This window comes from Barbatula barbatula, assembly GCF_947034865.1.
Source record: "Barbatula barbatula genome assembly, chromosome: 11".
In the NCBI taxonomy this organism is placed as follows: Eukaryota; Metazoa; Chordata; class Actinopteri; order Cypriniformes; family Nemacheilidae; genus Barbatula; species Barbatula barbatula.
Window position 1 is genome coordinate 23,299,692 of NC_136774.1, and position 11,209 is coordinate 23,310,900.

General features: G+C 39.5%; 1 protein-coding gene across 2 annotated transcripts; it reads right to left on the reverse strand.

Annotated features, from left to right (window-relative positions):
- Nucleotides 1-1,492: 1,492 nt before the first annotated feature.
- Nucleotides 1,493-10,077, reverse strand: lhx2b (LIM homeobox 2b). 2 transcript variants are annotated; one of them, XM_079467854.1, is made up of 6 exons: nucleotides 9,507-10,077; nucleotides 9,116-9,278; nucleotides 7,643-7,845; nucleotides 6,512-6,882; nucleotides 3,648-3,853; nucleotides 1,493-3,076 (listed from the first exon to the last, which is right to left on the reverse strand). In XM_079467854.1, exons 2-6 carry the CDS (start codon nucleotides 9,233-9,235, stop codon nucleotides 2,786-2,788), a joined length of 1,191 nt encoding a protein of 396 aa, XP_079323980.1. In that variant the 5' UTR covers nucleotides 9,236-9,278; nucleotides 9,507-10,077; the 3' UTR covers nucleotides 1,493-2,785. The 2 variants fall into 2 exon arrangements, with proteins under 2 accessions (XP_079323980.1, XP_079323979.1); XM_079467853.1 differs by having other exon boundaries at nucleotides 9,116-10,077.
- Nucleotides 10,078-11,209: the final 1,132 nt, after the last annotated feature.

The window sequence follows — 11,209 nt, forward strand, 5'->3', positions numbered from 1 at the left end:
CCCAAAATGAAAGGATCTCATAATTTACTTCTCCTTGTGTCATCTCAAACCTGTGTGAGCTTTTTCCTCTGATAATCAAACAACACGGGACCCCATTGACTTTGTGGTTTTGTGTTCATACAACAGGAGACATTTCTCAAAACATTTCCTGTTGTGTTCGTCTCACATACACATTTTGATTAAAATGAGGATGAATAAATGATGCCAGAAATTTCGTTTCGTGTGAACTATGCCTTTAAGAGGCATTGAGTATATTCTGGAGAAAGCTAAAATGCTTTATTCTGTGTTTAATTCGAGAAATGTTGAAGGATTGTAGATTTATTTAGGACTGGTTTTATCGTAAGACTTTAAATAAACGCAAGTTGAGATTGACCCGGTCAACTGTGTGCTGTTTAATCTCTAATCAAGTTAACAAGTCTGATTTTATCCAGTCACAACATAATCATTGTCTGTGAAAAATCTCTCTGTGTATGTCAGGGTCCGGTCGCATATATTTTAACCAGTGTGATGAGATTCAGATTCAGCACAGTATGAAATGAGGTAGTAATATTCCATATTAAAGTTTATTGGAGCGACTCTTTCCAAAGGGGGGGGGGCTGTTGTGTGTTTTAAATAGCAGCCTCTCTCTCTTTTGGATTTATGTGGGAATGTGCTGTACATCTGGCCACCACATTGGCTTCCACGGTGGCTGTCTGGCTCTGGCACCCATCGTAAGCCCATTACAACGCCAGTCTGCCAGGCCCCCAGGAGCCCGAGCGGTGGGCTTCAGGCCATCTCACACGCTCTCTTTCAGGAACCGGCAAACTGAAGATTCAGGGAGTCAGTGACCTAATGTTTATGGAGATGTTTGTTGAGACGAGCGGGTCTATGTGCATGAATGAGTCTGGGGCTTCCAGCCAAACATCCAGGTTTGTTGAGCGTATATTCCAGACGGGCCTTCATCCTCTCCTGTTCACTACTGTTTCATATTTTTACAAAATAGTTAACACACCTATTTTTATCCTTTAACTTCCTTGCAGTGTTTTTATACACATGCAGTGGACACATGCATTTCTTGCCCTGTTCTGTTTACAACTTGAACACTTTACAACGAGGTCGTATTTGCTAACATTAGTAAATGCATTAACTAACATTAACATTCGTTTTTTAGCATCAATTCATATTCAATTCCAATACAATTATTCATGTTAGTTCATTGTGCATTTTGATAAAAAAATAGTTAATTCTGAAATTAACATGAACTAAGATGCGGAAGTATTGTTCATGTTGGTGAATGCATTAACTTTGTTAACAAATATAACCTTATTGTAACGTGTCACCACGATGTACATCTGTTTTCTTGCACGCATACGTTTTTAAAGTGTTACGAAACGGTCATTGTTCTTTTCATCAAAGAGACTCCAGAAATGCCCTATTTTTCTATTAAATGTTTATTGTATGTGCACCTGGTAAAATCATTCATATGTTAAAGACGATAATCTTTTTTTTTTTGGAGTAAGAGACAATGTAACACATTTGTTGGCATAATGTGAATTTATTACCGTTCAGTTTAACTGCGTTTTCTTTGTTAGAGTTCTAGCTACGTTTTTTTTTCATAGTGTACAAGCATTCGAAACGGGCGAAATAATGAGGACCATAGAATAGTGATTCAATTTTGTATATTTTTTACAGAACTGAAGATTTACATCAAAGGGTATACTGCAGGGAGTGGACTCAATTACTCAATAATCTGTCAAAACTGTACAGCATTCTCAACAAGCAGCCTCAGGTTACCATGGAAACATTTACCCTGTCTCCAACACTGTCACATCTTAATGGTTGAACATAAAAAATCCCCTTTCTGAATCTGGAAAAAACATCTTTCCTTCCACAAATCCGTGTTTGTTTGCGATGAGATCCGTTTCAGGTGCTATTCCCGGCATGGTTTGTCTTCTTACAGATTCGAGTCAGTCTCTCCGTGCTGTTTTTTCTATCAGTGCTTTTGTGTCGTCTCGTGTGATTGAAACACCTCGTACGTACTGCTTCATATCCAGTGATGTCTGAATGAGGTAATATGTTGGAATGAGAATATACGGATGCAACTTTCCTCTGTGTGTTTATCTACGTGTGTATGCAGAATTACCGTTTTCATCTGAGAAATGAAAGCACACGTGTCATTCTTTCAGCGATGCTAAAGGGGCTTCAGTGACTACACTGCAGGATAAGGCACATGACAGTCAGGCTAACGTTTGCTGTTTTTACGCTTATCTCGTAATTCACATTGTAATCCGGTTTTCCATGCACCGACCCCCGTGTGTGAACATAAATAAGAACATGGATCCGTTACCATCAGCTGCAGTCTCAGTCTCTCTCTGTAAACGTTGCTGGGGGACAAATGAAATAAAAATGCAAATCAAGTCTTAAATCGTTTCAAAGACTTGAAACAGAAAATGCTCAACCGATCCGTCGGTGGAACTCGAGTCTGCTTCCAATACTCTAAAGTGGCTCGAGGCCAAACGACAGTTCATCTCTTCTACTTCCCAGGGTCCGTATAATGTCAAATCGGTTCGTCGAAAGATGTCCAGGTAGATCGGTTTAGATGTTTGACAGTAGGTTTGTGAATGACTTGAGAAATGATGCTTCACAAAAACGATGTCAGTGCTAAAATAATGCTGTTTCTGAATTCAGTGGATATTTCATGAAGTCGATGAGAGGTTGAATAGGCGAACCCTGTCAACAATGACCGCATCCGTGACTGGGCATCAGGCAGAAGTGTCGACACGCTCACGCGTTCCCTAAAGGAGCATCAGAAGAGGCTGGTCAACGTGCTCTGCGTGGGACTCCGGCATTCGTGAACGTCCAGACTGCCCGGCACAGAGGTCAATACGGAGGTGACAGTCGGCATGGTGGGGTTTGTAAGGTCTGTGAGGGTGGTGGGGGTGCTGGACGGGCTCATGGAGGCGTTCGAAATCTCCGAAGCCGGTCCGGAAGGCGTTCCTCCGGGCAGGGTCGAGCCGTCCGAGGCTTTGTCCACACCTGTGTTCTCCTGACGTAGAAGGTTCCGTCTGAACTTGGCCCGAGCGTTCTGGAACCAGACCTGCGTTGCGAGAAGATGCCACAGCATCAGCAGTTAGAAATGAGTGCACAGAAACGTGAGAAAATGCTGTGATACACGGGGGACACGCATTAGTGTCTTCAAAGCAGCGTGACGGCTTTGTTTTCTGGCAACCATCATTAACACTTGGAGATTGTATTCTTATATTCTGCTCGTGCATTGTGTTTGGTCTCCTGGTTGCCGTGCCCGTGCGTTTACAAGCCAAGTGTGTTTTTTTCTGGTTTTAGTGATTGCTGACAAACAGCCTTTTATCTGCAGGTATGATCTAAAAACACAAGCTTCATTTCTGCCTTCCATTCATTTCTGCATGTAATTCATTCACATTTCTTGATTGCAACATTCGCCCTTTGAATATCTACTGAGAATGCAAATAACATGTCATTACAAATTTAAATCCTCAGTCTGTTTTGTCGCTGAAGTGCAAGAATGTGTAACACCTCTATATTTGTAGTGCCAGAAGCTGTTTTTGACTAAAGTCGGCACAGTATTTCATTTAATACAGAAACTCATAGCAAGCCCAAACAACTCTCTTAGTTGGAAGAAGATTTCTGACCTGTAGCACACGTTTGGTAAGTCCCGTTTTCTGAGCCAGCTGTTTCAGGTCCTTGGCGTCAGGATTGTGGTTTATGGCAAAATATGACTTCATGGTCCTCAGCTGATGGTGTTTGAAAGACGTTCTCATGCGTTTGGTCTTCTGGCTGGAGTTGTATTGAGAGTCTCGGTCCATTGGATCGCCATCATTCTCATTGCAGCTCAAAGCTATTGAAACACATTACATAGATTTTACATTTACATTTAGTCATTTAGCAGACGCTTTTATCCAAAGCGACTTACAAAGAGTTCGGGGAGCAATAAGCGATATAGATATGTTACACACACTTGTTATAACATCAAAAACATTTATTGTTTCGGTGCCAAATAATGCTTATTATAAACAACTCAACAGCGCAATATTAAGACCCAGTTTGATATAACGTTAAACGTCTCTGAAGCTTTGAGGTAACAGTGTTTGAATAGATGCATCGAGCAGAATCTCATGAAATTGTGATTTAATATTTCCCTGTAAGTTCCTCGAATGAAATAATAAAGATAGATTGTGAGAGTCAGACGGCTCTTAGTTTCATCATATGCAGAGAGGCGGATGGAAATGAGGAGGTTCCTCTCCCTCTTTTGTCTTTTGTTGTGTCTTTCCTGGCTCTCCAGAGGGTTTAGTCTCCAATTTAAACTGAATAACAGAGAAGCCGCAGCACAATAATATTGCTGTGCTTGCAAGTTACTGCATCTATAATAATCTGCTTGATGATGTGACCGTACGTCATTTTTGTTCCAAAAAAGCTGATTCTGAACACAATATGCATGTTCATATTCAGCTCTTTCAATATTAAAACGTGAATTCGTTTTTTCTGCATTTCTAAAAAAGAGCACGGAGTTAAAACAATGGCTCAAAAACATCTAGCCAGTGCAAACCCCTCTGCACGTGGCATCTTTTCCTTTCTGTTTATAAGAAGTAATTCATGCATCCATCGCTGGGCACCAGTGTTTAGGAGATAGGCCTGTCTCAATGTGTCAGAAATGTGTTTGCGCCAGTTCCAAATTCTTGGCAGAAGTTTATGTGTTGCTAGACGCATGACAGTTCGGAATTATGTTTTCTCTGACAACTACAAATATTAGTCATTGAAAACGGTCTGATCAACACTTCAGATAATTAACCTTGAATGCTTACAACGCTACACATGGCGAACAAATGTTTCATCTTGACAGAAATATGGCCATTGAGAAATACTGTTACCTTTAAAATAATTATGCATGTAAAGAACAATTTAATCTCTCACACAGAATGACTCTTGTTCACTGTAATATTGTCATAATGAATCTTTACTGTTCTTTATTTTTCAGTATTTTTCCTGCCTGTGCTGCTGTTTAAAGTGTGATCTGAGGGGGGCAGCAATGATCTGACTGTGTCCTGCGTTAAGAACTTCACTCTCTCTTGTGCTTTTGTAAGAAAAAAAGTTTGATCTAACTTTCTATTTGACATATTTTTGTGACTATTTGACTACTTTAAAAGCTGTTTAATACACAAGACAAGCAATGATACAAATTTGCCAATATTAACTAAAGTTCCCAGACGTATAAAGTGATCGTTTTCCTGTGGAGTTATGGCTCGAAAATACACTTTTGTCTTATTTTTGGTCTTAACTTTAACGATTACAAGCATATACTTGCATTTCAAAGAACGATCTTCGCGTCCTAAATATGATAAATAGCGACGTTTATTTGATCTTTAAATACAAATCTGATTTGATGCTAAATTTATTATAGTTTCGGCAAAAGACAAAAACAATGCAAAAAATCTAGATTCTCTACTAGAAATGTGTCACATCGCATATTTCTAAATATAATTTTATAGACCACGTAAAAACACAGCAATGGTAAATGAATTTGTCATCATTTGCCTGGAAAAGTTACATGTTCTCTGTCTCTCCGCCCCTCTTTCTTTCTTTCTTTCTTTCTTTCTTTCTCTTGTGTTTAATCTTCTGGAGATCTCGACAAGCATCTAAGCCATTTTCCACTTGTCAGCCCCTGTAGTCGTCATCATTCCTCTGTTTGGTCCTCAAGCAGGGGCCCACATGCCCCGCTGAGGGGCCCGAAATGCCCAGGCGAAGTCACGTTGTTCCAAATTGTTCAGCACAAGCTCAAAGTGTTTGGCAGAGATTTGTGATGTGTGACGATTGTCTTAAGTAAGTGGACCATACTGCATTATTCATAGTTTAATTTGCGTTTAAATATGAGTGTTTTTTCAATACCTTCATGTAAGACTGTCTTAACCCTTTTCAAATACAAAGGCCCATAAATACGCGAGGAAATGTTTGAAGCTTCTGTCTTTTTTCGCAAAATGTTGTAAGGCAAAATATTGGACAGGATAGGCTATATCGAGAGATCATTTTAGGCTATTGTTTCGTTATTATAATATATAATATTATAATCGTTATTATAATTATAATATACGATTGTTTCGTTAATACAATAATTGTATTAACGAATAATTGTATTCGTGCATGCAATATTTTTCTTTGTTGCGCTATTTAAAATAGCAAGTTAAAATTGTTTACAGGTTTTTATTGGCCTAAGTCTAGATAATCGCAAATCAGTTTATTAATTCTGTGCCTTCTCGCAATTCATAACATCGATTTGATAACAGTCGTTGGCTCAACAGTTAAATTGTTAAAAGGGAGAATTCAATTTTCGTTGATTTAATGCTGATCATTAAAGGGTTGCAACCGTAAAAATACATCGAGCACTTATACAAACATTACCAAGTTGTTATAGACTTCATATCAACAATAAAGAAATAAAATCCACTTGCAAAAAAGTTTACCAGCAACGTCAAAAACAACAACAAGTGCGAGTCGGTCTTACCTGCGTTGTACGCCGCCAGGTCGGCTCCGGGCCCCGGGCTCTTCCTCTTTCTCGGTCGGCCCTTCTGCACCGTGTTCACGCCGTTATAATAAGACAGTCCTAGAGGGCCCGTGCTGCCCAATCCTTTATTAGGAGCTACATCCGTGTGATTGAAATGCGTGGGGAAGTCTCCCTGGATGAGCGTTTCAAAGTGTAGCCTGCAGTACACTAGACTGTCTTTCATGCCGAAGTGGTCCCCAGTCGTCAGCATTTTGTTGCACGTTGTGCAGGTGAAACAGTTCAAGTGGTACACCAAATCCCTGGCCCTCATGACCATTTCCGAGGCCGAGATCCCGAGGTGGCACCGGGCACATCTCTGCACCGAAAACCTTCTGCGGGAGAATAGAGCACTTGTGACCTTGCTGCACACTTCAACCTGAAAGTGTTTTCAACAGTTGAATGCTTTGCATAAATAAATGTTGACAACTGTTGACGAAAATGTGCAATGCTATTGCACGTGTTGTGATTTCTACGAAATAAAACAACGCACTAAACAGCACAGATAAAGTCAAACTCGTTTATCGCTAATAATGACTCAATTACTTGCCATTGAGACCGTGCCACTACCTTATTGAAGAAAGAAGAGGATAAAAGCTGTACTTATATGATTATCTAGATAGGCATCTTATTTCCCCTGCATGGTTTTTCAATTATATAATTGCAAAACGAAATCGGTGCGCGCAAAGTAACAGTAACACGGTAATTCCTCTATAAATAATGCTTCTTTGTCGAACTCATCTTTTTATGAATTATTAAATGACAAAATGGCGTCCAAAAATATCAAATGCAAGACAAAAATAGGACATTTCAGTTCGCTATTTTTTTAAAGTAAACGCGTAATAGTGGGTCAACGATAAAACACGTGGTGAACCTAATAATATTTACATTTACGCCTTTGGCAGACGCTTACGGTGCGTTCAAACACTATATTAATGTAAATATAAATGTAAGCTATTCGTGAAAATATCAATATATGTTCATTATTTATTAAGTTACCCTAAATTAAAAAAGTCAGGCTTTTTGCTTTGAGTTTCCCTTTCGAAAGGTTCAGTAACGTGCAGTGTTGTGCGTCTGGATGTGTGTTGTGCACACCTGTAATAGTCTTCTTTGCAGTAGATGCTCCCATCCTTGCTAAAGCAGGTGAGCTCAGACTCCAGGTTTAGTTTACACTCGCAGCATTTCAGACAGCGCATGTGCCACTGCTTGTCCACCGCGAGCAGGTAATAGCGATCAGAGATCTTCCCTCCACAGCCCGCACACAGAGCCACCCGGTCCCCACTGATGGAGGGCATGTTCTGCACAGACAAACACACACAAGACCCAATGAATACCCAAACTCAAATCACACACGGTATTTTTACCAAACGAACATATGAACCACATATAAAGTGTATATAGAGTAACAGTGCAGCCCAAACATACTCTATTTTGCGCATTTATCGATATTAAACAAAGAATAAAACTATTACTGTTAGTGTTCATTACTTGTGTACAGAATGGGAGTAATCTAAGAGCAGTGACTGGAGTGTATAAGAATAGATGCTGTAACTGTTCTTTTTATGCAGTGAAATATCAATAGTTTGCTAGCATTACTATATAATTATTAGTAATATGTATCTGAAAGATAAAATATTATTTACACAATAGAACAAATGTACTTTAATAATTTATACATCATTACAACAATTAAGTGAAACTCTTCGAACGCAAAAGGCCCGTGGACGTTTGTTATGTTTTTGTATTTATCTGCGTTTTGTCCTGCGTGTATTTTTAAAAAAACGTAAACAGCTTTAAGCATTACACGAGCCAAACAAACTGATAAAATAATGTTATTTTCTAGGCATCAATTCTAAATGTTTGTTTTTTAACAACAAGATCCAAAACAATTTTGTTGAGTTCTTATTAAATGTCTGCTTTTTTCTCTTTTCCCGTCAATTTAATGTCAATAAATCTAGGTAATTCTTAGTATAAAACTAAGGCAGAATTTCGCGTTATTTAAATTATGGATACGTTTAATTGCTGAATTTCGCATTAATAATATAACAAAACGAACAAGATTGATAAACCAGCATAAACTACAAAACTCGAAGTTACTGGTGAATTCTAGCTAACTTTATATTTCGCACAAAAATATAACCAATTCTTAAAAACAAAAACATCGTTTTTTATTTTGTTAGTGTATGTTAGCGTTTCAATAGTTTCCTACATGTTCAAATTGAGTCGTCGTTAAAAAAATCGAAACATGCTATTCGAAACTAAATCAGATTAAATGTCGTGCAGGATTACACGCAAGCAGTTACAACATTAAACGAATAGATGTAACAGTTGCCCAAATAGCACCTCGTAGCTTTTAGGAATCCACCCACGACAAAAGATTACAAGCCATGCATTGAAGAACAGGCCTGAAATGTTGGCCTCGCAGAAGTTTAAAGTTTGTTTAAATAGACAGGATCGAAATCACATCTTTTGGGCCTTTAAATCCCTGTCTGAATAACGGTTCAGTTAACATGGGCTATCAGCATTTCCAAGCAAACGCCTGAAGCGAGTGGCATGGCTTTCTCCTACCGTCTCTGTTTCCCCCATATCTATGGCCGAGCTGATAGTCGCCGAATCTCTCTTTCCTCTCCGCTCCATTTCTTCCATAACACCATGCATCTCGCCTCCAGGCAGACCGTGGAAAAGCATCGTCGCCGCAGATGAGAGCGAACAGCACGTGTTTCCGTCCGATCTGCAACCCAAGATTTCCGTGAGACGCACTTCTAGCCCGGTGCAGTTCATATGACCTCTCTCTCTCATTAAAGAAATCCCGTTTGGAGAATCTGATCGAGCTAATGGTTATCAAAACTGTCAGCTCCGGCTCCTTTGTATGCAATAATTTCTCAGACCTCAAAGCATGCACCCGGTACATATAGATTGGTATAACCTATGTGAGCATTCCAGAGCTTTGAGCACATACCAGCTACGGATGCCCCCTCTACATGTGCAACACTGGACCCTCCTATTTCTTCGTGAGTAACTTTCAGTTACCACATTTTGGACATGCATTTGTCAGGGTGAGATCTCAATAGTTTTTCTCTCTCGCCTCTTCAGAAATCAGTCTTGGAGCTCGTCGGCTGCCGGTCATTACGCAGAAAGAATCCGACGTTGCATCTCCGAAGAATAAATAAAACACAGCAGCAATATAATTCCCTGGAAAGGACTAAATGAAGATACGGATCGTGGAAGTGATTATATCTTCGTTCTCGTCTCTTCGGCTCCTCTACTACAGTTTGTCGTGACGCACACACACGCGCAAAACGTCCAACTTCAGCTTGGATAGGCAGAAAAGGTAACTAACTCAATGAGATGCTTGCCCTGTCGTATGTTGTATTTTCTGTGAAAAGAGCCTGTTGTTGTTCGTCCCGCACGCACTAAGCTCAGCATGTAGGTAATTGAGGAGGAGGAGGAGGAGTTGAGGACACATTTGGTTTGTATAATCCAGTGATGGCAGTGAGGCTGATCCAACCTCCCTGCGCTCTCCCCTCTCCAAACGTGCGCGAACCCAACGCGCCTTTTCTACCGGGACTTTGACGTCACGCCGTTTCGTTCGTGATTATTGGCTGTTCGAACCCTTGACAGACTCACTGTATCGAATTGTGGCCGGGATTTTTATGTCAACTGGACAGAAATGTCATGGTAACTGTTGACTTATGATGCATCCCTTAAAAGAATGTTTTCTATATGTGTTTAACACATAATGATTGATAAGATGAGTCACTTGTTTGTATATACACATGCAGTGCGACTTATTAACATTTCACATTTTTATTTCAAAAATATGATCGTCTTCCTCTTTATTGTTTAACTGTTTTCTATACGATGGAGTACTTAAGAATGTCTTTTTACACCATTAGGTCGAACTTAACGGTCTTCGGATATTGATCCGTTTACCAGACGAGCTGCTCGGGCATAATACGGCACCAGTCCCGGACAGACTCCCGTGACCCGTTTAAACAAAAGAAACCAGAAGACCTGAATATTCTTCACTCTCTCTGCCTTTCTGTCTGCCTTGAATTCACTCTTACAAATTGTATGAAGTCCCCTTAATATCAACGAGACACTGAATTCTGCCGTTTTATAACTCTAACCATGCTTTCAAATGATGTGGTTTAAAACATAATCTACAAAACCATGTCGATATTCAATAAAATAAAAACATATTTTTATGAATAGTATTTTTCACATTTTAAGCATTCCCTGGCTGGCCACCCGCAGTACTCAACGACTTTCCTTCAATCTGTGAGAAGATTATTTTTTACCATATACTTTTAAAATGCTCCTGTTAACGCATTAAACGTTGTTTCTTTATTTCTTCCTCTCATTCTTTTCTTAAATCTCTGTGAGGTGAGCATAAGGAGAGACAATGAATATCTCGGATCATCCATTATTAATGGCCGCCCTCTTTTGTACTTCAGATGGACCGCTGTGAGCCACTGTTTCCAAATCCCAAAAGCCCATATATTTGTTTTACTTATGCATCCATCCAGTATAATAGCTGGTGATTTTAACACATCTCTCCTTTCCACGCGGTTGCTAAACAGGCCGGAAAAACGAAAACATGAGTGAATTTACTTGATCAGAGTTTGTACTCAAATGTAATATTTAATATTATACATTTGA

Excerpts from the sequence above, each read along its gene's own strand:
- lhx2b (XM_079467853.1), bottom strand. The coding sequence starts at position 9,346 with ATGAGAGAGAGAGGTCATATGAACTGCACCGGGCTAGAAGTGCGTCTC. Across the intron at positions 6,883-7,642 it reads TGCAAAGAAGACTATTACAG|AAGGTTTTCGGTGCAGAGAT; the intron begins GTGTGCACAACA and ends ATTCTCCCGCAG. Across the intron at positions 3,854-6,511 it reads CCTGGCGGCGTACAACGCAG|CTTTGAGCTGCAATGAGAAT; the intron begins GTAAGACCGACT and ends GTGTTTCAATAG.